This window comes from Oncorhynchus kisutch, linkage group LG25 (genome assembly GCF_002021735.2).
Source record: "Oncorhynchus kisutch isolate 150728-3 linkage group LG25, Okis_V2, whole genome shotgun sequence".
NCBI lineage: Eukaryota > Metazoa > Chordata > Actinopteri > Salmoniformes > Salmonidae > Oncorhynchus > Oncorhynchus kisutch.
Window position 1 is genome coordinate 10,029,464 of NC_034198.2, and position 27,362 is coordinate 10,056,825.

Consider the following 27,362-nt stretch of genomic DNA (forward strand, 5'->3'; position numbering starts at 1 on the left):
ACTCATCCATTGTTTATTATTGTACTATTGTGCAGCTCAACACAAAATGGTTTTCCCTACCGAAGAACGAAAACTGAAATATTTGAAACAATTTTATTTCACCTCAGTGACACAACTCCTTCATAAGATAAAATATTTGATAAGGAAACTAATTAACCAAGAAACATGTCCTTCATTTAACATGACATTCATGTAAAAAAAAAAAAAAAAACGATATAGTACAGATACAAATTTGTGACGTTAGTCAGGAATGGGATGAGAGTTATGTGCTAACTGGTATTGTTTGCATTGACTTTCAAAGTATTACTACTGGTTACCATTACTACAGCTGGTAGAACAGAGTGCTTAGTATCAATTTTGATATCAACTAACATTGTACTAACCAATCTTACAATTCCTATGTACTGGATTCCCTTCCCCATCACCTGTTCAAGCACCACAATTCCTATACTGAAAATCAAGATTATCAACAATGGGTATTATGACATCAAGGAAAAAAATGGCTTTGACTTAAGGGGTTTGAGTGACAGTATTTTTATTTTAATGACAAACTGTCAGAGGCTGGACCATTTTGATGTTCACAGAAAGTGATGAACCCAGGCCAGAGGGCAAAACATACATAAAAATAAAAATCGAGCAAAAATGTCAAAGTAACACTCAGTCGGCTGATCAATGGCTCTGTAGTGCTTCGAGAAAGAACGATATACTAACGCTCACTTACTAATGCTAGGTTGTGCCTGCAGCAATGAAACATGATAATAAGCTTTCTTATACTATGTAGCTGTGTTCTTGAAAGAGTTTGTAATATACCACATTTTTGATACATCTTAAAGCAGGTTTATTCTGGAGAATGATAATTCTTGTTCCAAGAGACTATAATACATTCATGTTTCTCATTTGCATAGAGAAAATGGCATATGGGGCAGTAGTAACTAAGCGTAAAGACATTGAGACAAACCTACAAGCTAGCTGCTTAAAAAAACAAAAAAAAAAACTTTGAGATGGCCATTGGGTGGAGATGCTGAATTCTCTACTTCCAACCATTTCTATTTACTGTTCTACCCCAATTGAACCAAATTAAATCACTTACAACAACAAAAAACATACAAAATAAATCTCCTGTCCCTTGTCCAGTTTCCATTAGGTTGTTTGTTCCTCTTATGGAATGTGCTGCAGGTTAGGTTGTGTGCTGGAGTGAGGAACATCAGATCAGTGCTGCATCCTGATTGGCTCAGAGTCCAAATCAGTGCTTCCCGATTTTAGCTCAAAGTCAAAACGGAACAAAGTCCCTCTTTTTGTCGTGGCTGTAGAACATGTCCCAGGTCAACTCAGCCTGCTGGGAGCAGCCTCCCCGCTCCAGGTCACATGTGTATCCCAAAGGGCAGCAGTGCCTGGTGTCCACGCAGCATATGGCCTGTGAAGAGAAAGCGAGTTTAAAGGATTAGTTCAGGATTTTACAAATTGATGGATCAGTAGAAAATAATCCATGGTTATGTTCTTTAAAAACAGCCACCACAAACTTCAACTAACTTTAGCCACCCCAACCTAACAATCAATGGAAGTGATGGGGTCATTTGAATTAATATATATATATATATATATGAAAAAAAAATACAGCATCAGACTGACGTCTCTTCCTGATGGCTAAACAACCTTCCGTGCATTTGCTACTTTATGCACAATTATTTTACATAGCTGCTGCTCCCTCTGCTGCCGCTTCCCCCTCCCTTCCTGTTCTCACTAACCCCGCCGTGATGATTGGACGTCTTTGTCTTGTCTAAGCAATGACTGCATACATGAATGGATAAAGCCATCGATCAAGTGACATCGGCCATTCCTATGTGAAGATTCAATAGCGCATTAAAGCCAAATAAAGTTGGTTAAGATGATGTCTCATGGAAACCTAACAAGCGCAGTTTGAGCTACTCCAGGAAGAGAAGTTGCAGGCTAGCTCAGTCCTGCCCCTTCATTGAGTAACTCAAGTTGAAGGCAGACTAGAGTACTGCAGGATGCCATGAGCAACACCCTTGTATAGTTTTTTAACCCAAAAATTTAGAGTACAGATTGTATGGGAACATTTGTTTGAAAAATAATAAGAAAAATATGTTAGAGTAAATGTATTTATTGGTTTCTTTTCATTTGGATAAGAGATGTAATTAATTGAAGTATTTGTTGACAATAGAAATGTAATGATTTTAAGATTGTCATATTTGGTGTGGGGTGATGAAAAACAAATTGGGAAAACGGGAAAGAAAGTATCCCTGCTGAAAACCAAATGGTATAACCTTTTCTGTGTGCGATTTTTAAATAATCCGTTCATGCATCTGGTGGATATTTTTTATTCATACAATTGACCACGAAGATTGACGTTTTTCCATTCACTATAACGAGGATCATTTTTTCTGCTAACAATGTCTGCAGTACCGCAGTTGGCCTTGAACTTGTGTCTTGGGCGGGCGAGAATGACTGCCCCCTCTCATTGAAACCACGTTGTACAAACTTCGTCTGTTGTGTGTGTGTGTGTGGTTTATAGTTACATCTAATTTACTGCCTACACACACAATGTACTCTGTGTGGCAGACTGATCACTTAAATTGACGGGCATGTTGTCAAACTCCGCCTACTTGCGCGGAAAGGTTCGCCCAAAGGCTAATCTGGTGAATTTCAAATGATGTGCTGACCATCAAATCGTGCAGTGTTGCATGGTCATTGAGAAGCGCAGTAAGTTGAATGTTAGTTATGGTTGAAATGCCGATGGCTTTGACTCAATGCAACGTGTAGACAGTGTAGGCTACACGTTACATGTAGACTACGTATGTTGACATATAGGCAGGAGTGTAGTGCAGCTGGAGCGTACGGAACGACGCCATGCCACTTCTCCGAATGTTACTGGTTTCAATAAGTTGGAGCAAAGTCGAATCAATGTCTCACGAGATCACTAATTAATATCATATACCAATATAACAGCATAGCATAACGCTTATGTTAGACAGACATCAGGCAATTCTTTATGCGATTTTAGGAGGACTGTGCTCATGTGCCGATTTCTCTTTCATGCAGCCAAAACTCAGTGCACACCACTATGTGGTTTGATTGAAACAAAATACAGATTTGCTAGCTTATTCACACCATCGGCTCTAAGTCTCTACATTATGAAGGGGGGGGAGCAGCTGCTATGTTAAAAAAAAAAAAAGTGGGTAAAGTAAGAAATGTACAGAACGTTTTAATGTTGTTTATATATGGGGAAGAGGTGTCCTGGGGGACAGGGCAGTTCGATCTGGTCGCGCATCCTTACAAATAAATAAAAGGCTACATTTCCTTTATGTACCAAATATGGAGTTGATTAAAGAACATCTCAACTTGTCAAATGTACACACATTTCACATCTACATCAAAAGTCAAAGTTCATTATTTCAAGTTAGGATTTTCATTCCAAGTAGCCGTTTCACTACCTTTGGTGCAGGGCAGCAGGACCATTCCGTGGGTGAAGTCTTGCAGCAGGTTTCCAGTTTGGGACAGCTGTATTCTCCAGTGCTGTCACAAGTCACATCTATACTCATCTCTGCTGCCCTCTGCTGGGACTCTGCTACCTTTGTCAGGGACACTGTACGGAGGAGTATAGCCTCTACCAGTTTCTCACAGGTCCCAGTCTGCATGTTGCAGCTGTAGCCTTGGGGGCAGCAGTGCTCATGGTCTGTACAGCAAACAGCCTGCAGATTGGGGACGATAAGGAGAGAGTCAACCAGATGTATCTGTGAGGCGAAACGGGGAAGTAGTCAGACCCCTTTTTCCACATTTTGTTACATTACAGCCTTACTCAAAAATGGATTCCATTTTTCCTCATCAATCTACACACAATAGTATTGCCTTTGCTATGAGACTCGAAATTGATCTCAGGTGCATCCGGTTTCCATTAACCATTCTCAAGATGTTCCTACAACTTCATTGGAGTCCACATGTGGTCAATTCAATTGATTGGACTGTTGTTGGATATGTTTTTCAGCGGCAGGGACTGCGAGACTAGTCAGGATCGAGGCAAAGATGAACAGGGAGCAAAGTACAGAGAGATCCTTGATGAAAATCTGGTTCAGAGCGCTCAGGTCCTCAGACTGGGGCGAAGGTTCACCTTTCAACAGGACAATGACCCTAAGCACACAGCCTAGACAACACAGGAGTGGCTTCAGGACAAGTCTATGAATGTCCTTGAGTGGCCCAGCCAGAGCCTGGACTTGAACTGGATCTAACATCTCTGGAGAGACCTGAAAATAGCTGTGCAGCGACGCTCCTCATCCAACCTGACGGGGCTTGAAAGGATCTGCAGGGAAGAATGGGAGAAACTCCCCAAATACAGGTGTGCCAAGCTTGTAGCGTCACAACCAAAAAGACTCAAGGATTTAATCGCTGCTTCAACAAAGTACTGAGTAAAGGCTCTGAATCTTATGTAAATGTGATAAACATATTTTTGTATAAATTGGCTAAAAGGTTTTTTTTCTTTTTTTTTAACCCAACCTTTTTGCTTTGTCACTATAGACAATATTGTCTGTATATTGAGAGGGGGAAAACAATTGAATCCATTTTAGAATAAGGCTGTAACGTAACAATGTGGAAACTCAAGGGGTCCGAATACTGTACGAATGCACTGTATATAAATCCAATCCATTCTCAATGGAGACACACCTTGACCAGGGGACAGCAGCCCCATTTGCCTGTGGGCAGCTTGCAGCAGGTGGCCCCCGAGGCACAGCTGCTCTTGTCGTCACACTTTACGTCTTTCAACATGGCTCCCTCAGTCAGGGCCTTCACTTTGCGGTACCAGGGAATGGTCAGGGGGCCCTTAGTGCAGGAGGTCTTGTGGCCATCACAGCTGTAGCCGCTGGGGCAGCAGTGGTCTCCGTTGGCACAGCACACCGCCTGGGGAGGAGCAGACCATTTACATAGAGGTCATACAGAGATGACTAGTGTATAATCACTATCATTTCAGCTGCAAATTCTGTTACATTGCCACTGCTTTGTTCATCATCATCATAATAAATAATAACATCTTGAAAAGTTGCCACGGCCAAAGTCCCCAGAGTAGCCTACTTACCTTTGGCAGGGGGCAGCATCCCCACTTGCCAGCTTTGTTCATGAAGCAGCAGGTGGTATATTTGGGACAGCTGGTGTGGGGGTCACACATGTTCTTGGCTAGGGGGAAGGAGGGGGCAATGGCCTGAGGAAGCACTCTGTGCAGGAGCAGGGCTGGTACCCTGGGGATCCAGGGCAAGCTGAGGGTCCCGGCTTTGTCACAGGTCTGCTCGGCCACGTTACACGTGTAGCCTTTAGGGCAGCAGTGCTCATGGTCGTCGCAGCACACCGCCTAGGGGGCAACAATAACATTATTTCAAATCCTAACTTAAGAGCCCTTGTTTTGCGGTCACCAAAAATCGAGGCTGGTATTCACAAAGAGGCGTGCTGAGCCCACAGGAGGTTTGTGGCACCTTAATTGGGGAGGACGGGCTCGTGGTAATGGCTGGAGCGGAATAGAATGGTATCAAATACAGCAAACACATGGAAACCATGCGTTTGATGGCATTCCATTCACTCCGGCCATTAATAGGAGCCGTCCTCCACTCACCCTTATCTACAGTATATGGTGTCCTAAATTGCAAAAGCATAAGTTATGTTTCTGTAATACACACCCAGAGCCAAGTCGTAAAACAAATGTTCCTTCAGAATTATACATAACTCTTCAATTCATCTCAGTCTACGAATGGAGTCATTAACCAGGTTTCCATCCAACCTTTTTGAGAGTAAAGCACATAAATGTCATGACAGGCCTGGTGGATAATGAATTTTTCAATAAACTTCACAAATGTCGACGTAACAAAATACATTAGATAAGGTGGGATCTTTTTGTGTCTGTAAAATGAATGAATAAAAATCAGTGGAAAGGCTTTTGTGCAAATATTGATATAATAACCATCATATCAGAGTAAACTTGGAGTCAGGAGATGACATGTGGTCCTCCCACTACGACTCGTCGGGAAAGCATGCAGTTTATTAGGCTACAGATTAAGTTATGGTGAACTTCACAGGGTGGTGAAAGTGCAAGGTGATGAGGTTCCTTTCCAATAAATATTGAGGGTGTTATTCTGGTAACATGATCATCGATGCTTGGCTGCCGTTTGGCAAACAAAAATTATTGCACCCTTTCGTCCATAATAAATCTCATGTGGGCTATACGTGTATCTGTGCGCTGTTGACTGGAACGGATGTGCCATTACCAGAGTGGGCACACTCGCTATATAAAACACTTTTTTTTTGTGAGAGAACCAAAATAGTTAAATGCAATGGGAACACATACATACATACATACATACATACATACATACATACATACATACATACATACATACAGGTGAAGTCTGAAGTTTACATTAACTTAGGTTGGAGTCATTAAAACTCATTTTCCAACCAGTCCACAAATGTCTTGTTGACAAACTATAGTTTTGGCAAGTCGGTTAGGACATCTACTTAGTGCATGACAAGTCATTTTTGCAACAATTGTTTACAGACAGATTATTTCACTTATAATTCACTGTATCACAATTCCAGTTGGTCAGAAGTTTACATGCACTAAGTTGACTGTGCCTTTAAACACCCAGAAAATTCCAGAAAATGATGTCATGGCTTTAGAAGCTTCTGATGGGTTAATTGACATAATTTGAGTCAATTGGAGGTGTACCTGTGGATGTATTTCAAGGCCTACCTTCAAACTCAGGGACTCTTTGCTTGACATCATGGGAAAATCAAAAGAAATCAGCCAAGCAATTTCCAAACACCTGAAGGTACCACGTTCATCTGTACAAACAATAGTACGCAAGTATAAACACCATGGGACCACGCAGCCGTCATACCGCTCAGGAAGGAGACGCGTTCTGTCTCCTAGAGATGAACGTACTTAGGTGCGAAAAGTGCAGATCAATCCCAGAACAACAGCAAAGGACCTTGTGAAGATGCTGGAGGAAACAGGTGCAAAAGTATCTATATCCAGAGTAAAACGAGTCCTATATTGACATAACCTGAAAGGCTGCTTAGCAAGGAAGAAGCCACTTTTCCAAAACCGCCATAAAAAAGCCAGACTATGGTTTGCAACTGCACATGAGGACAAAGATCATACTTTTTGGAGAAATGTCCTCTGGTCTGATGAAACAAAAACAGAATTGTTTGGCCAGAATGACCATTGTTATGTTTGGAGGAAAAATAGGGAGGCTTGCAAGCCAAAGAACACCATCCCAACTGTGAAGCACGGGGGTGGCAGCATCATGTTGTGGGGGTGCTTTGCTGCAAGAGGGACTGATGAACTTCACAAAAGAGATGGCATCATGAGGTAGGAAAAATATGTGGATATATTGAAGCAACATCTCAAGACATCAGTCAGGAAGATTAAAGCTTGGTCGCAAATGGGTCTTCCAAATGGACAACGACCCCAAGCATACTTCCAAAGTTGTGGTAAAATGGCTTAAGGACAACAAGGTCAAGGTATTAGTGGCCATCACAAAGCCCTGACCTTAACCTATAAAACATTTGTGGGCAGAACTGAAAAAGCATGTGCGAGCAAGGAGGCCTACAAACCTGACTCAGTTACACCAGCTCTGTCAGGAGGAATGGGCCAAAATTCACCCAACTTATTGTGGGAAGCTTGTGGAAGGCTACCCGAAACATTTGACCCAAGTTAAACAATTTAAAGGCAATGCTACCAAATACTAATTGAGTGTGTGTAAACTTCTGACCCACTGGGAATGTGATGAAAGAAATAAAGCTGAAATAAATCTACTATTATTCTGACATTTCACATTCTTAAAATAGTGGTGATCCTAACTGACCTAAGACAGGGAATTTTTACTAGGATTAAATGTCAGGAATTGTGAAAAACTGAGGTGTAAGGTGGCTAAGGTGTATGTAAACTTCCGACTTCACTGTACATACATACTTTTTTTGGGGGGGGTAAATGGGAATTTAACCCCAAAATGTATTTTATGCGTACTACGTCACCACACTCAGCCTTTTATCTGCAACAAGTTAATTTAATGGAAACATCTCTGGTGGAAAAATGCTTTGCTTTTAATTCTAATTTGAGAATATTCGCATGAAAATCTGTCGCCAATCGAATGGTAAGATCGTTATTTAAACCACCAGATGGGGGAAAAAAATTAACTCACATGAGGTAGAGGACAGCATGCCCACTGTCCTGAGTTTTGTCTGCAGCAGGTGGTACCCCCGGGGCACATGGTCTGTTCGTCACACTTCTCAGTGGCCAGTTGTGCCTGAGTGGTGAGTGCTGCCACCTTGGTGACCCACGGCATGTTGAAGCCTGAGGGGTCATCGCAAGTACTGGCCTCCAGGTTACACACAGTGCCGTGGGGGCAGCAGTGTAGGTGGTCATCGCAACACACAGCCTGAGGGCCACAGAGAATGCATGGAGTTGTTATTACTTGATACAACAGCTAGGCTACCTTTAGGCTATAAACGTGATGCTTATTTGCCTCGGATTTAATTAAAATGACTCGCCGAGATGATTGAAAACAAGGACTATTCATAAGTGTATCAAAATAGCACCACTTGGAGTGACTGTACCAGGGACAGTAGCGGTTTCCCAATTAGTCAATTCAAATCACTTTAGGAATATAATTTAACATGGACGTCATTTAATCAAATACAACCGGAGGTAAAGCTACCTAAAGTGAACTAAAAGGTTACTCTTAACAAGGACTGGACATGGCAAATAAGTCAGTGGGGGAGAGGGGGGTAAATGTGGAAATGTTCATACATTGGGCAGGGGGCAGCATGCCCAGTTTCCTGTGGTGGTCTTGCAGCACGTGGATTTGCCCGGGCACGACGTGGATTTGTCACATATGCTGTTGGGCAGCGACTCCTCCTGCGACACATAGCTGAAGGCGGGCACCTTGTCCAGCATGGGTACTAAGGCAGAGCCCGAAGTGGGATCATCACACGTACTCTCTGCCAGGTTACAGATGGTCCCGTGGGGGCAGCAGTGGAGGTGGTCATCACAACACACAGCCTAGAGGGAAGTCAAGGAATTAGTGAGGGCGGGGGGGGGGCACTCAGGAGGAGTCTACAGTGTTTCTGTTCTCATATCTGTAATGCTACAAGACAGATGTAACACCACTGACCGTGAAAAAAAGAGCAGCACTCACTTTCAACATTGATAAATGAACCTAATAAATCAGGTCAGGGTCTCAAGGGCTGAGCACGACTGTCAAGTGTGGCAGGAATTATGGCTGACACACACATACACAAATTGTTTACAGTACCTTGGGTAAGGGGCAGCAGGCCCATTCTCCATTTAGTAATTTACAGCACGTGGTTCCATCAGCGCAGGCCACAGTGTCGTTGCAGGGCACAGCATTGACTGAAGGGCATAGAGCGCACACATTCACATGTTAAATGTATGGACATTACACTTCTGTCGCTATGCAACTTTTCATCTTGAATATATCCCCACTGAGTCTGTTGCAAATCGATGTTAACGTCATGCGCCAATGTTTGATGTGTAACTTTGTCTCTGACCGGGGCTCTGTAGGGATGTCGTGGTCAATGTGGCGGGGAATTTGACAGCCATGGAAGTTTGGCCGTGTTTAGACACACAGGTGCTCTGTTCCAGGTCACAGGTGGTTCCCCCAGGACAGCAGTGGAGGTGGTCCGGACAACACACAGCCTGAGGAGAGCAAGAGGGGTCTTGATACAGCTGAATCCTGCAGGAGCTGATATTTCCTGGCAGCTGAATATGGATGTGTGGTGAGTTATTGGCTTGAGAGCAAGATGACTCACACTTGGCATAGGGCAGCAGCCATAGCTCCTATCCCCCAACAGGCAGCAAGTGGTCTCTTCAGGACACGATGACACCTTGTCTGGGCAATCCACTAAAAAGAGATGCACATTAAAAATAAATAAATATCAACAGAATTCTTATTCTTTTCTTAGAGGACTACAAGACTGCATAACCACCGATTCAGATGGAAAATTATGGCTTTACACTACAAAATCCATTAGTAACATTCAGTAGCCAGGGAATAGGGGAAGAAGCGGTTGTTGTTAAGTTCATGTTTTAAAATGATAAATTGTAATTATTTCACCTCTATGGCCTATTTATTGCCTTATCTCCCTACATTTGCACACACTGTCCATAGATTTTTCTATTGTGTTATTGACTGTACATTTGTTAATGTGTAACTGTGTTGTTTTTGTCCCACTGCTTTGCGTTATCTTGGCCAGGTCAGAGTTGTAAATGAGAACTTGTTCTCAACTGGCCTACCTGGTTAAATAAAAGGTGAAATATATATTTTTAATTATCCATGTATTTATGTTATCCCGGTGCTAGAATGTGACACCTCGCTTCGACAAGAGGTCGTATGAAAGTGTATGAACAATGTAATTGGAATCTGGACACTGGTAACTAACCTGGACGACAAAAAGCGAGCACTTGCAGTGGTATTATCGTTCGAGGGAAGAGCGAGAGACACAGAACTGGAAATATCCCTGGAGGATTTGAACAAGGATGACGGTGTGTGAACTTTGATCAGAGCACTGGGCCTGTGTTTCTTAAAGAGAAAGACAGTGCCTACATAGAATATTAAAAACTGGCAGTGTTCGAGACATTTCAGTTGCAATGACAGACTACATAATTGCTTTCGAACAGAGGTACAATAGGATGCGCAAGACAGACATGGTTCTCCCAGATGCAGTGTTATTTTTCAAGTTGCTAGATACTACCTGGATGTTAGGGAGAAAGTTGGCTTTGACTGCTTGTACTGTGCTGACTTTTGCGTCAATGAAGTCGGCACTAAAGATACTTTTGGGTGAAAAGACAAATAACAGATGGAATGCAAGTGAGTGACGCGGCATATTACACTGAGCAGCAGAGGAAAAAAAAGGTGTCAACAAGTCACGTTCAAGACAACCAGTCGAGGGCGCCATTGCCCGGCACAAATCCACTGGACAGACATGGAAGGAGCTCAACATTTTCTATTTGTCAAAGCACTTACCATTGGGTTAAAGACTGTCCTCATAAAAATGAACAAGTTAAACTAACAGAGGAAAATGTAAACAGATAGAGGAGTGTAACATTACACTGTTTTCAAACAAATCTGCTTCTAATAGAGCTCTTCATAGTTGAATCCTTAGGATCTGCTGTGATTGATACTGCATATACAAGCAGTGTGTGGTGCAAAATGCCTTGCTAGCTATGTCAAAGAACTAAATATGAAAGGAGTACAAAATATGATTGACACACCAAGCAACAGAGCGTTCAAATGTGGATATGGGAGAATCGTCCATTCTATCAACAGAGTCAAGATATCAGCAAAAATGGGTCTGACCAAGAGTCACATTGAAACATAGGTAGTCCCTGCAGATATCCCCTTACTATCCTGACTGGTTGCCTGGTATGGCAATTGCTCGGCCTGTGAACGCAAGGCACTACAGAGAGTAGTGCGTACGGCCCAGCACATCACTGGGGATAAGCTGCCTGCCATCCAGGACCTCTACACCAGACGGTGTCAGAGAAAGGTCAAAGACCTTAGCCACCCCAGGTCAAAGACCCCAGCCACCCCAGTCATAGACTGTTCTCTCTACTACCGCATGGCAAGTGGTACAAAAAGGCTTCTCAACAGTTTTTACCCCCAAGCCATAAGACTCCTGAAGAGGTAATCAAAATGGCTAACCGGGATATCTGCATTGTGTCCTCGGTCACCCACCAACCCCTCTTTTATGCTACTGCTACTCTCTGTTTATCATATATGCAGTCACTTTAACCATATCTACATGTACATACTACCTCAATCAGCCCGACTAACCGGTGCCTGTATATAGCCTTGTTACTGTTATTTTTCACTATCTTTTTTACCCTTGTTTTTATTTCTTTACTTACCTATTGTTCACATAATACCTTTTTTTGCACTGTTGGTTAGCGCCTGTAAGTAATCATTTCACAGTAAGGTCTACACCGGTTGCATTCGGCGCACGTGACAAACTTTGAATTGATTTGATTTATTCAGCAAAGCTTCCCTCAAGAAGGCAGGGGCTGCACTAGACAAAAAAAATGACAAGGAAGTGATGTTTAAACAACCAGTGACCCTTGAACTTACTACCTCTGTCTAAAATGTTCACACAATAGTAGCCTAAGACATCACACAGAGTCCATGTAAAAATGAGATTCTGACAGACAGAGCACATGGAGATTGACAGTCCCAGAGAACATGAACACACTGGAAAAACAAAGTATTAAAACGTCAAAACAGTTTTGACATGCTACAGTTAAGACTTCAGAAATGACTCAGCAGTTCTGGGAATAATGAGTGTATTTACATTCTACGGCAGATAGTTAAGTTGTGAGACATGTCAGAAATATACAGCAAACCTAAGCTGTTAGTTTGCCACTGGCTTCCAAATACAATGAAATGGTGGCTGTAGATCTATATGAACTTGGACCAAGTGTGTGGCACCTTCACATTGTCGACCACTTCACACGCTTCAGCGTTGGAAGCATTGTGAATACAAAGAAACCCAGTGAAATCATCCAGAATTTCATTCATTCCTGGATAAGTGTGCCTGGCCCTTCCCATAAATTGTACAGTGACAATGGAGGAGAATTCAATAATAAGGAACTAAGAGAAATGGCTGAGAAATTCAACATGGAAGTAAAGACAACTGCTGCATACAGTCTATGGAGCAATGGACTTCTGGAAAGAATCAAAACACTCACAGATATCATGTTGAAAGTGCATGGGTGGGACAGCACCTTTCAGTACCACATGCAACGAGAAACGCGTTCACTGAAGCAGAGTGTTCAGAGAGAATTCGCAAAGCTCTGCGTAAATAGCTTCGACCAACCGATGAGAAGTACGACACTGGAAACAAAGTGTACTACAAACGAGTTGACTGTCATGAGTAGTCATTGGCCAAGATGGTGTGGTGATATTTGTGAGACACGGAGGCACCATTGTCCGGGTGCATCACTCAAGACTGCAGAAAGTAAAAATGGTCAACAAGATGGAGGGGCTGTTGCTGAGAATCAGCCTCCTACTGAAAATGAGGACACATTAAAAAAAGACACAAACCTACCTGATGTCGCATCCAATGATATGGACACAAACTGACACAGGAAATGGAGCACAGACCTTCAACTATGACAAAGGTAATACTGTTGAGGGTTTAGAATGAGGAAAATGTTCAACAGCCACATGTGTTAAGGCAACATGGTTGTTCCAATCTGAAATGGACAGAGAAAGTGGTATTCCACACACAGCAACCGTCATTGGACAAGCAGGAAAAGCCAAAGGAAAACACCAGAACTGGTACAACCTGTAGTACTCTGAATCTGGAGGGAGTTTCAATGCACAAACAGTGATGCTTCAGAGAAGCTACGTCTGGTAAGACGAGGGGTGGGGGTGTGTGTCTTTTTGTCAATAACAGCTGGTGCCCGATGTCTAATATTAAAGAAGTCTTGAGGCATTGCTCGACTGAGGTAGAGTATCTTATGATAAGCTGTAGACCACACTATCTACCAAGAGAGTGCTCATCTGTACTATTCATAGCCGTCTATTTACCACCACAGACTGATGCTGGCACTAAGACGGCACTCAACCAACTCTATAAGGCCATAAAAGCAAAGAAGAAAATTCTCATCCAGAAGCAGCGCTTCTAGTGGCTGAGGACTTTAATGCAGGCAAACTTAAATCAGTTTACCTCATTTTTACCAGCATGTCACATGTGTAACCAGAGGAGAGAAAAATAAAAAATATAAAATAACTCTAGACCAGCTTTACTCCACCCACAGAGATGCATTCAAAGCTATCCCTTGCCCTCCATTTGGTAAAACTGACCATAATTCTATCCTCCTGATTCCTGCTTACAAGCAAAAACTAAAGCAGGAAGTACCAGTGACTCGCTCAATACGGAAGAGGTCATATGGCGCGGATGCTACACTACAGTACTGTATTGCTAGCACAGACTGGAATATGTTCCGGGATTCATCCAATGGCATTGGAGTATACCACCTTAGTCATTGGCTTCATCAATAAGTGCATCGACGACATCGTCCCCACAGTGACCGTACGTACATATCCCAACCAGAAGCCATGGATTACAGGCAACAGCCGCATCGAGCTAAAGGCTAGAGCTGCCACTTTCAAAGAGCGGGACACTAATCCGGGACACCTATATAAAAAAAATTCCTGATATGCACTCAGACGAACCATTAACCTGTTGAGTGTAGGGGGCAGTATTTTGATGTTTGGATGAAAAACATACCCAAATGAAACTGCCTATTTCTCAGGCCCAGAATATGCATATAATTGTCAGATTAGGATATAAAACTCTAAAGTTTCCAAAACGGTCAAAATATTGAGTTTAACAGAACTGATATTGCAAGCGAAAACCTGAGGAAAATCCAACCCGGAAGTTATGTTTTTCCTGAAAGCTCTCTGTTCCATAGCCTGCCAAAAGGAACATTTATTGTGTAACTGGGAGTCTCATGAGTGCAAACATCCGGAGATCATCAAAGGTAAGCAATTCATTCTATTGCTTTTCTGACTTTCCTGACCAATCTCCTTGGCTGCTAGCTGTTTGTAATGTTTTGTCTACTGAGAGAGATGTCCTTACATAAACGCTTGGTATGCTTTCGTCAAAAAGCTTTTTGGAAATCTGACACGCCAGGTGGATTAACAACAAGCTAAACTGTGTTTTGCTATATTGCACTTGTGATTTCATGAAAATTAAATATTTCTTTGTAATTTAATTTGAATTTGGCGCTCTGCAATTCCGTGGATGTTGACAAATGATCCTGGTAACGTGATGGGTGCATCAAGAAGTTAAACAAGCAAAGCGTCAATACAGGATTACAGCATTTCATGGTAAGGTATACACTTGTATTCGGCGCATGTGACAAATAGTTTGATTTGAGACATTGGCCAAAAATGTGTCTCAGCAAAGCGAGTGTGTACTCTTAAAGAATCCTGAACTTGAATAGTGCCAAAAGCACATCTAGAGGTTGAGGAGCTGGCTGCTACACAACTCCCAAAAGACTCCCCGACATGCACTTTGTTGCATCAGTATTTTTCAAAACACGCCACTGTACAAATCATTCATGAGGCAAACAAAGTAGTTTGTAAACTGATATCACAACAAGTGACTAAAGTTTCAGCATGACCCAAAACTTGACTCTGAAATGAATTGTCTTCTGTGATGCTTCGCTAGGGAACCTTACAGATGGTGGCACACAAGGTGGACATCTAATCATGTTAATGGGTGAAGGAGGAAGATTCTCACCTTTCTGTTGGCAGTCAAAAAGGATCCAAAGGATTGTCTGAAGCAAACTTGCTGAAGAAACCTTGCGGATGTAATTGACAATGCCATCTTTCTGGCAACCCTGTTCTCAGAGCTTACCACTGGTGAGACAAAACAGCACATTCTACCTGTAGTTTGTGTCACTGACAACTACTCCTTAGTTGATGCTGTGAAGTCAACCAAGTCTGTCACAGAGAAAAGACTTTCGTCTCGAGATTAGTAGCATTATCAAACATATTGAAGTAGAGAATCCAGCGGATTCTGTGGTCGGCCACAAAAGGAACAGCTTGCTGACTGTCTGACTAAAAAGGGAGCATCTGGTATTGTGCTCCTAAAGGTACTCCGTAATGGAAAGTTGCAGCTTGAGTAATACAAAATGGTTAAACTTCTCACACAAATGTTGATCAAAATTGTCATCCGGTGACTGTCAAGCCAATAACTGTGTCTCACGGTAATTGACCGTTCATAAACGTCAACACATTTGGCATCTCCTGGCTTCCACACACAGCATACAAGCCACTGATGCGTGACGCGACTAACGATGATTTGAAAAAGGCAGCTTGAAAAAGGCAGCTTGAAAAAGGCATGAGCTCTGCTTTTTTTTTTGCGCAGGCTGTACACACTACAGCATTCACAATTCACGGCGGCATCCCCTTTGTGTAGCTGTAATGCACCCCAAAAAAAAGCCATGCCTTTTGCTGCCAGTGGCCATTGGGCTCGGAATCACCTCTCACTCACATGACTCTCCGGCACGTGATCGGGTCTTTCTCACAAGCTACAAATCAAGAGACACGTCGGACCCTACGCGCGTCCTTATTACAGAAAACATTTGACCTCTATCATTGCCAACAAAGGGTATATTACAAAGTATTGAGAAACTTTTGTTATTGACCAAATACTTATTTTCCACCATATTTTGCAAATAAATTCATAAAAAAATCCTACAATGTGATTTTCTGGATTTCTTTTTCTCATTTTGTCCGTCATAGTTGAAGTGTACCTATGATAAATTACAGGCCTCATCTTTTTAAGTGTGAGAACTTGCACAATTGGTGGCTGACTAAATACTTTTTTGCCCCACTGCATGTATTAGAGGTCGACTGATTTTTCAACGCCTATACCGATTATTGGAGGACCAAAGAAGCCGATACCGATTAAAATCGGCAGTTTTTTTTATTTATTTGTAATAATGACAATTACAACAATACTGAATGAACACTTATTTTAACTTAATATAATACATCAATAAAATCAATTTGGCCTCAAATAAAACATGTTCAATTTGGTTTAAATAATGCAAGAACAAAGTGTTGGAGAAGAAAGTAAAAGTGTAATATGTGCCATGTAAAAAAGCTAACGTTTAAGTTCCTTGCTCAGAACATGAGAACATATGAAAGCTGGTGGTTCCTTTTAACATGAGTCTTCAATATTCCCAGGTAAGAAGTCTTAGGTTGTAGTTATTATAGGACTATTTCTCTCTATAAGATTTGTATTTCATATACCTTTGACTATTGCACTTCAGTATTGCCATTGTAACAGTATAGCATTCCGTCCCTCTCCTCGCCCCTACCAGGGCTCGAACCAGGAACACATCGACAACAGCCACCCTCAAAGCAGCGGAACAACTACTCCAAGTCTCAGAGAGAGTGACGTTTGAAACGCTATTAGCGCGCACCCCGCTAACTAGCTAGCCATTTCACATCGGTTACACCAGCCTAATCTCAGGAGTTGATAGGCTTGAAGTCATAAACAGCTCAATGCTTGAAGAACAGCAAAAGAGCTGCTGGCAAAACGCACGAAAGTGCTGTTTGAATGAATGCTTACGAGCCTGCTGATTCCTACCATCGCTCAGTCAGACTGCTCTATCAAATCATAGACTTAATTATAACATAACACAGAAATACGAGCATTTGGTCATTAAAATGGTCGAATCCAGTAACTATCATTTCAAAAACAAAACATTTATCCTTTCAGTGAAATACGGAACCGTTCCGTATTTTATCTAACGGATGGCATCCCGAAGTCTAAATATTGCTGTTACATTGTACAACCTTTAAATGTTATGTCATAATTATGTACAATTCTGGCAAATTAACTACAGCCTTTGTTAGGATTAAATGGGCTTCACAGAGTTTGCAATGAGCCAGGTGGCCCAAACTGCTGCATATACTCTGACTGCTTGCACGGAACGCAAGAGAAATGACACAATTTCCCTAGTTATAAAAAATTCATGTTAGCAGGCAATATTAACTAAATATGCAGGTTTAAAAATATATACTTGTGTATTGATTTTAAAGAAAGACATTGATGTTTATGGTTAGGTACATTGGTGCAGTGCTTTTTTCGCAAATGCGCTTGTTAAATCATCACCCGTTTGTCGAAGTAGGCTGTGATTCAATGAGAAATTAACAGGCACCACATCAATTATATGCAACGCAGGACACGCTAGATAAACTAGTAATATCATCAACCATGTGTAGTTAACTAGTGATTATGTTAAGATCGATTGTTTTTTATAAGATAAGTTTAATGCTAGCTAGCAAATTACCTTGGCTTCTTGCTGCCCTTGCGTAACAGGTAGTCAGCCTGCCACGCAGGCTCCTCGTGGAGTGCAATGTAAGGCAGGTGGTTAGAGCGTTGGACTAGTTTCCGGAAGGTTGCAAAAACGAATCTCCGAGCTGACAAGGTAAAAATCTGTCGTTTTGCCCCAGAACAAGGCAGTTAACCCACCGTTCCTAGGCCGTCAATGAAAATAAGAATGAGGGGGGGGGGGGGGCGCTAGAGAGCGTGCTATGGAGTAGACGTGCTTTGCTAGAGCTCCGCTCCGCTTTGAAACAAATTTGTATTTATCTTAACCTCTCACGACCTAGATCTTCAAACAAATATGACAAAGGGAAAAGGCACCAGAAAAGGGAGCGCTAAACAAGAACCTGAATGAGATAGACAGCGAACCAATTTCAACGTCGCCAACCCACGAGGAGTTAGCTGAAGAGGCTAGCGTCCAAGAGTCCCCCACAGAGCCTACGCAAAGTGACATACTGGCTGCCATAAACTCACTAAGCAAGAAGGTGGACACAAGGTTGGCTGATATCTCAAAGAGTATTGGGACTTTGGCCGAAACTGTGAAGGCAACTCAGAGAAGGGTGCATGTGGTTGAGCAGACGACAGTCGATCACGAGGCCAGGCTACAGGACAGGTCATCAAAAATGACAACAAAACCCTTAAAGCCCGACTGGAAATGCTCGAGTCGCATTCAAGACGCTAGAACATCCGAATATGTGGCATCCAGGAGGACACTGAGAAAGGGAAACTCACTGAATTTGTCTCGGAGCTGATACCGGCCCTGCTGGGGAGTGAACACTTCAAAACGGCCATCCTGATTGACCGCGCACACAGATCTCAGGCAACGAAGCCGGCCAAGGGAGGGCCACCAAGGCCATTCATTGTCCGGCTGCACTATCCCCAGACCAGGGATCTCATCCTCAAGCTGGCTAGTCTAAAGTTCCCCCTTAACTTCAACGGAGCCAGGGTGTCTTTCTACCCAGATCTTACCTTGGAGGTGAGGAACCAACGGAAAGAGTATGATGAGGTACGCAACAAATGCAGGGCGGCCAACATCCGATATGGATTCCTCTTCCCAGCCCGGTTTAAGGTGACAGTCGAAGGATCAACACGTATGTTTGACAACCCAAAAGAGGCCGATCTGTTCTTGACAAGCAAGCTCCCTGGCTGAGGATACAGAATACGGCTGTGTCTGCCGGCTAAATGACCAAATACAGGCCATTAGAAGATCAGAATTTGGGACTTATGATTGGTGAGATGTTGTGGCTAATATAGCATTGTTTGGCACATCATGTTTAAGCGCCACTCACCCCCTAACGTGAGAGTTAAGTGTTATTTAATATTAGCGTATATGCGGAGCATCTATAGACGACGAGTTAGTTCAAGCTGTATGTCTAGACACCCTAAGGTTTGTGTGTTAGCCAAGGAGTGCTTTGTTTGGGGAAGTCACTCAGTAAAGGGATGGGAGGGGGGATGGGGTATGTGTTTTATGTTCACATTTATTATTAGTACAGGTGGCATGACAAGCTCCCGCACGGCGGGACGTTTTTCTTCTGAGTTTTGTATGACAGCAACAATTTGCTCTAAAATAAGAAATGCCACAGTGACAGAGCACACCAGGTGGAATAAAGATAGTCAGCTGGAACTGTAATGGCTTAGGGCATGTGGTGAAACGAGCAAAGTTTTTTTTCTCATCTTAAAATCACTGGGTGCTGACATAGTGTTTCTTCAAGAAACTCATATTAAACGCTCCGCTCAGGCCAAGCTACGAGTCGGCTGGATCGGTCAGATATACCAGTCTAACTTTGATGCAAAAGCGAGATGGGTAGCAATCCTGATAAGGAAAAACATTCAGTTTGTTTACTCATCCTCGATTTCAGATCCTAATGGTCGGTATATTATTGTGGCTGGTACACTGAATTCGAAACCAGTAACCTTGGTCAATTTATATGGACCCAACTTCGATGATCCATTATTTTTTCAAAGGGTATTTAAGGACATACCAAATATCTCGGATACAAGTGTTATTGTTGGAGGGGACTTTAACTACGTTAGATCCTCTTTTAGATAAACAGCTATCAAGGTCACTTCAACAATCAAATGCCAGTGTCTGTCTAAATACATTGATGACAAATCTTAACATTGTCGATATTTGGAGACTGACGCACCCAACAGACAGGGATTACTCTTTCTTTTCATCAGTTCATAAATCATATTCCAGAATTGACTATTTTTTGTTGGACTCCAAACTAATTTCAGCAGTTGAGTCGGTTACCTATCACCCTATTCTAATTACGGACCACTCTCCTGTGTCCATGGTGCTGAAACTCGACAATATGTCGACAGGTCGGCGACCGTGGCGCTTAGACGCATACCTGCTGAAAGATGAGGCTTTTTGTCAGCATTTGAAGGAGCAGATTGCCCTTTTCCTCTGAACTAACGAAACGGGGGATGTTGACGACTCCACCCTTTGGGAATCTCTTAAGGCTGTGATTAGAGGTTACATGATTTCTTATACATCAGAGAGGAAGAAACGCGCCAATACTAGGCTAAGAGAAATTGAAAGAGAGTTAGGGGAACAGGAGAACGTTTTTAGGACGAATTCCTCGTATACAGTCCTTGAGAAGATCAAAGTTAAAATATGAATACAATACCATCCTTTCGAAACAGGTGGGCTCTTTACTTGCTAGAACGCAACAAAGTTATTTTGAACTGGGTGACAAACCACAAATTATTAGCAAGACAACTAAGGCATGTACAGGCATCTAGAGCTATTCACAAAATAAAAGACAAGAAGGGTAAAATAGTAAGGATATTAATAAATGCTTTGGGCAGTTTTACTCAGAGCTATACCAATCAAAATGCGATGCTACTGATCCACAAACTATGGAACGCTTTCTCACTGAATGTGAACTTCCTAAACTAGACAGGGGGGCAGCTTCTGCACTCGATGCAGGGATAACTTTGGAGAAAATTAACACAGCGATAGCACAATTTCCAAACAGTAAGGCCCCTGGGCCCGATGGATATGTAATAGAATTCTATAAGAAGTACTGCGCCAGTCTAGCTCCACTTATGTTGCGAATGTTTAAACAATCCAAAGAAAATGCCAAACTCCCGCAAACACTGTATGAGGCTACAATAGCACTGATCTTGAAAAAAGATAGATTCCATGGAGATGTCATCTTATCGCCCCGTCTCGTTACTCCCAATAGAAAACAAGGTGTTGACAAAGATATTGGCAAACCGATTGAAAACATATATTTCTGACATCATACACCCCGACCAGACAGGTTTTATCCCGGGCCGACATATACACTACAATTTGAGACGTCTTTTCAACGTAATGTATCACGATCATAAGGTTGAGGCAGTGGTAATAGCTCTTGATGCAGAGAAGGCGTTTGACCGGATTGAGTGGAAATATGTTGTCGGTTCTGGAGCACTTCGGGTTCGGAAAATAATTTATTAATTGGATAAGAATTATTTATGCACACCCAATGGCATCCGTGGTAACCAATCAAGAAATGTCGCAGTCATTCCGCTTGTTCAAGGGGCGCCGACAGGGGTGCCCTATTTCGCCTGCTCTCTTCGCTATAGCCATGGAACCCCTTGCTACTCGCATTCGGGCATGTGCCGATATAGCTTCTGTTAAAATAAAGGACACAGCACAAAATTTCCCTATATGCAGACGATGATCTTTTGTCCAAACCTAAAACTTCTATTCCACCCTTACTTAACTTGATAAACACATTTGGCTCCTTCTCTGGCTACAAGATAAACTGGCAATAAAGTGACTTGATGCCAATATCACGGCCTGTGGATATGCAATTTCTGCAATCTCACCCGTTTAGAACAGTGATGGACAAGTTCACAAGCCTTGGCATTGTAGTGACAAGAGACCTTGATCAGCTATTGAAAGCGAATTGGGACATGAAAATATATCAGCTTAAACAAAATATAGATTTTTGGAAAACTCTGCCTATCTCCTTGGTTGGTCGTATAAACGCTATTAAAATGGTTGTCCTACCCAGGTTTCTTTACCTCTTCCAATGTCTACCCAATTTCATACCACAAAGCTATTTTAAGAAATTAGATTCAATAGTAACTCCATTTTTATGGGATAACAAGGCAGCCAGAATTTCAAAGAAGCATTTATGTAAGTACAAAATAGAGGGGGGCTTTGGCCTTCCTCACTTTAAACTGTATTATTGGGCTGCTAATCTGAACATTGTGTCTTTCTGGAGGGAAAGCTTACCTGCGATGAGACAGAAGGATATGCCTGCATGGCTTTCGATTGAGCAGGCCTCCTGTCAACGTTCCTCACTCCCTGCACTTGTTAATAGCCCATCATATGTGAAAAAAAATCCACTTATGACTCTAACCCAGTCATTTGTCATACGCTTAGGATCTGGAAACAGATTAGGTATTTTCTTAACATACACACTGTATACATTGACAGCCCGATTTGCCTGAATCATGCTTTCCACCCCGCATTGGATGATGTGGTGTTTTCACAGTGGAGGGAGAAGGGACTCACAACAATTGGTCATCTATACATAGATGGTCAGTTAGCTTCATTTCAACAATTACAGGGAAAGTTCAACATGCCAACAACACATATTTTCAGATACCTCCAAATCAGGAATTTCGTAAGGACACATATCCCACAGTATGGCATGAAGCCAAATAGTCCTACATTAGATAGCTTGATCCTGGTCAAACCCCATTCAAAAGGGTCAGTCTCTAGACTGTATGATGTGCTACAGGCCCACATAGAGGTATCCACAGACACCATTAAAAGGGCTTGGGAACAAGAACTTGGGTCAGAAATCTCAGATGAGGACTTGGTAGAAGCTCTCAGGAATATAAACCAGATGCCAGACACAACCTTGTACAGTTTAAGGTGATACACAGGTCACATTACTCAAAAGTAAAACTGCATATGGAAAAGATTCGATACAATACCTCCAATAGAAGTCCAATGTTTTACAAAATATGGCAGCCGATACTGGATAAATGGTCTAGTCCCGCTTCATAACTGGGTTGACAATCTGCTGCTACTCTGTGCTGTACTCCACTCAACATTTACTTTTGGCTTAACTACACTGCTTGTAATGACTATATGCTGTCTTCATATACATGTACCACCTAATAGGATTTTGTTTTACTTTGTGTATGTGTGAGTTAAGTTTTGTCCTCTAAATGGGCCATCCCATTCAACAGGACAATGAATGGCATTGTTAGTATTGCTGTCTTTTTTATTTGATTTTTTATTGTAAAATAATAAACATATAGAAAATAAGAATGTGTACTTAACTGACTTGCATAGTTACATAAAAGGTGTAAAAAATATATATTTAAAAAAATATGATAAAAATAATAAATAAAAATTTGTGTCCAAAAATACCGATTACCGATTATCCTGAAAACTTTAAATCGGTCCTAATTAATCGTCCTTTCCGATTAATTGGTCGACCTCTAGTATGTATGCCAGTTAGGCTTTTACACCCCTTGTAAAGCCGATTAATGCACTTACATTTTAAGAAGTTATTTGGCCACTTTAGTTGTGATACAAACCTTATCAAAACATAGGCCTACGGGCTAGGCAACATGTGAGGTGTGTGACTCGAAAAAGTGGCAGAGAAAAAAAGGCTGGGTTTCTTATGCTGGGCATCATTCATTTAAGTAATGTCACCCATCAGACTAGTCTTGATTTAAATCTTGTCTTTACATATACTAAATCATATGAGTGAAATGTGTTGTGTAGGCAACAGCCATACACAACCCATTTGTAATTGGCAACTTAAATAAAACTTGGGACATTATTTTGTTGATGTTTTACTTGTCTAAAGCCTCTTAAGGACCCTTTTTTTCAATTTTCGCCTAAAATGACATACCTGCCTATAGCAACCATTTGAAAGGAAACACTTAAGTTTGTGGAAATGTGAAATTAATATTGGAGAATATAACACAGATCTCTTAAGATAAAAACAAAAAAAGCATGCATTGTCAAAAAAATATTTGAAATGCAAGATAAAAGCCATTATCATTTAGGAGTATAGGAACAATTTAGATTTGGGCCACTAGATGGCAGTAGTGTATGTGCAAAGTTTTAGACTGATCCAATGAACCATTGCATTACTGGTCAAAATGTTGCGCAAATGTGCCAAATTGGTCAATTGATACATTCAAGTACATAACTATAGCAAACATACAAAAAATAATATGGTAATAAAAATGTAGGAATGTCATACATGATGGCTAATTAGCGTCCCTACAGAAAATACACTAACCTTCACACATCTAAAGGCTGTGAGATGGCCAGATACAGCAGGGATTCAAACTATAGAACCCAGTTCCTACATTTTAATATAACAATGGCTTTATCAAACAAAACTACGCTACATGTTCTCTCTGGGTCCCTCAGGATGACAAATCAGAGCAATATTACTGAATGTAAATACATTATTTACATTCAGAAGGTGAATGTATAAAGCCAGTTGCCGTGACAAAAGCTGTTGTTGTTGTGCACGCTTCAAACAATAGCATGGTATTTTTTCACTGTAATAGCTACTGTAAATTGGACAGTGCAGTTAAATTAACAGGAATTTAAGCTTTCTGTCCATATAAGACATGTCTATGTCCTGGGAAATGTTCTTGTTACTTACAATGTCATGCTAATCACATTAGCGCACGTTAGCTCAACCGTCCCGAGGGGGGGGTGACACAGTGATTCCGTAGAAAAGTTGGGAGATTATGTTCATGTTATAAGTATCCCTATATTTCTGTTATTACAGTGCCATCACTCTGTTATTAATACCCATGCGCAGTAGTCTCACTGTAGATGGACCTGCCCTGAGTGCAATGGCAACTATGTACTGTGGAAATAGTGACGTAAACGTTGTTCAACTGGAACCTAGTCGCATCATTTTGCGTTAACAGTTGGTGCCTCACCATCGTTGGAGATGGCAGGGGTCTTCTTAGCCAGTGGGGTCTGTGTGTTGGTGGATGTGCACATATCATGCTCCAGGTCACAGGTTGTATTGCCGGGGCAACAGTGGAGTTTGTCGGTACAGCACACAGCCTGTACAGAACACACATTGATTAAACATGTAGTTCATCAGTTTTGAAATGCTCAACCTCTGCATGTCCCCATCTCTCTTTAGCTACCCTTTCCTCATGTTGAAACACTCAGACTAAGAACTGTCCGTCACATGTATCTTACACAGACTGTGTGCAACACATATTGTGCAATTTGTTGTGTAGGAATGAAATGCTTGAGATTATGTGACCCAGGGTCCTCTGTACTGCTCCAGTTCCACTCACCTCCAGGTAGGGGCAGCAGCCATAGTCGCCACTGGTCAGCAGGCAACAGGTGGTTCCGTTTGGGCATCTGCTCGTACCACCTGGGCAGGTCACTGCTTGTCCAACCACCAGGAACAGAGACACATGGGGAAAATTAATATTAAAATGGATTAGGCCCAAAGAGAACGGTGTTGTGTTCATTAGGCACCAAACCAAAGGCAACAGACTGAAAAGGAATAATATATTTTTTCATTTGTAGAATTGTATTATTATTATTATTATTATTTTTTATTCCCATTGTTTGCCCTAATGGAGACAAGCATGGAACATAATTCAACAACAACTTCACAATGATCTTGTTGTTTAGTTCTGTCTGTTCTTTCAGTACCCGTCTGCTTCTTCATTGCAGGCCCCTTTTCCCTCATGGCAAATGTCTCCAGGGTGGGAGACACACACTTGGAGTGGGCTAGGTCACACTTGGTGCCCTCTGGACAGCAGTGCATCTTGTCTTCACAGCACACTGCCTTGAGAGAGAGAACAGAAAACAAAAGTTTAGAATGCTTCAGAATAGGGTTATTAAAGAGCAAATCCAACTCTGCCATTAGTTTGTTGTGTATTATGCAGAGATGGCAAAGATGCATTAAAATGTATCTCATTACAAAATAAAGTCTTCAGAGCTTTGTGGCCAGCAATTACCCACCCCCCAAAAAATGTGGGGCAGAATTGGTGTTAGAAATTAGATCCTGTGTTATCATTACGTAATCAGAGGTGCGATGGAGGTGCAAAAATGTGCGTGAAAGAAAGTTGAGGTATAGGACTCACTTCCCGAGTTCACTTCCCCCTTTTGGAACAAATTAACTGAAATATCCTCGCTCTGGAAGCGCATCCTCGTGGTTCAACTTTCTTTTCATGGTCTTTCACCAACACCTCTCATGTCTTCACACAATAGTGCCATAAGACTTCTTATGGGGTCAGGGGTGGAAGTATGAATTTATTCCCAGTATGGTACCCCCCTGTGTGTGCACCCTGCAGTACTAAACATAGATTTACATATAGAATCCCATTTAATAGGATCTCTGTGCGCCAAACAGTAAAAATGTGTTGTTTATTACCTTTTGATGTCGCAATAACATTATAACTGGCTATGTTGTCATCTGATTGTCAAAAAAATCACTTCAGCAGGCTCCTCCTGTAAGCCTGGCTACCTGCACATGTTCGCATACTCAAAAATAATTATTGAATCCATACAGTGCACCAGACATTTGCCGAATGAAAAGAGACCAAGGTGTGATTGCCATTAATTTGGCCTACATTTGAAACCTGAATTGACGCGCCCACTGTCCGCGCACGCCTCTGTCACTCACCTCTGCCTTATTATTGTTGAAACACACCGCATTATGGATCGCATTTCACACGTTTTCAAGTCCATTTGGAAATGTTTCATGCAGGTGACATGCGGTAATGATAAAGAGTACAGTTCTTGGCATCTTTAATTGTCGTCATAGGCTCAACATAACGTTGATGATGTGGTTGTTACAAGAAGCACATGAATGAACTCTAAAAATCACCAGTCCTATTCGACTCAGCCATGCCGCATCGTCCAACATTTCCTCATCTCCCACCCCTTCGAATGCGACTAGCCCCGATGCTCCTCCCTCTTTTGCCCCTGCCCAACTACAAAGTTCCTCCATGCAGGTAGTCACTGAGTCGCTAAAGGAGCTCTTTAAACTTGAACCCCCCCCCAAAAAAACATCTGCGTCAGATGGTTTAGATCCTTTCTTCTTTAAGGTTGCTGACCCTATCCTCACCAAGCATATCTCCTCTCTGGGGAGATTTCCATTGCTTGGAAGGCAGCCACGGCTCATCCTTTATTTAAAAGGGGAAGATCAAGCTGATCCTAACTGTTAAGCCCATTTCTATTTTGCCCTGTTTATCAAGTGTGTTGGAAAAACTTGTCAGTAATCAACTGCCTGGCTTTCTTGACGTCTATAGTATTCTCTCTGGTATGCAATCTGGTTTCCGCTCACATTTTGGATGTGTCACTGCAACCTTGATTCTAAGCAATGTTGTGCTGTTATTTTTATTGACTTGGCCAAAGCTTTTGATAGGGTAGACCATTCCATTCTTGTGAGCACGCTAAAGAGTAT

At 42.0% G+C, this 27,362-nt stretch overlaps 1 protein-coding gene across 2 annotated transcripts in view; it reads right to left on the reverse strand.

Annotated features, from left to right (window-relative positions):
* Positions 1 to 27,362, reverse strand: part of LOC109869963 (progranulin) — a 33,846-nt gene continuing 6,484 nt past the window's right edge. Inside the window, exons 6-17 of one of the 2 annotated variants that reach the window (XM_031804886.1) lie at positions 25,604 to 25,739; positions 25,237 to 25,331; positions 24,865 to 24,994; positions 9,832 to 9,923; positions 9,571 to 9,718; positions 9,315 to 9,412; positions 8,810 to 9,061; positions 8,202 to 8,438; positions 5,087 to 5,356; positions 4,678 to 4,911; positions 3,453 to 3,710; positions 1 to 1,414 (exon numbers count right to left, since the gene is read on the reverse strand). In XM_031804886.1, the coding sequence (XP_031660746.1) occupies positions 1,271 to 1,414; positions 3,453 to 3,710; positions 4,678 to 4,911; positions 5,087 to 5,356; positions 8,202 to 8,438; positions 8,810 to 9,061; positions 9,315 to 9,412; positions 9,571 to 9,718; positions 9,832 to 9,923; positions 24,865 to 24,994; positions 25,237 to 25,331; positions 25,604 to 25,739 (2,094 nt within the window). In that variant the 3' untranslated portion in view covers positions 1 to 1,270. The remainder of the gene's footprint in view (positions 1,415 to 3,452; positions 3,711 to 4,677; positions 4,912 to 5,086; positions 5,357 to 8,201; positions 8,439 to 8,809; positions 9,062 to 9,314; positions 9,413 to 9,570; positions 9,719 to 9,831; positions 9,924 to 24,864; positions 24,995 to 25,236; positions 25,332 to 25,603; positions 25,740 to 27,362) is intronic. The other variant, XM_031804887.1, reaches the window with a different exon arrangement.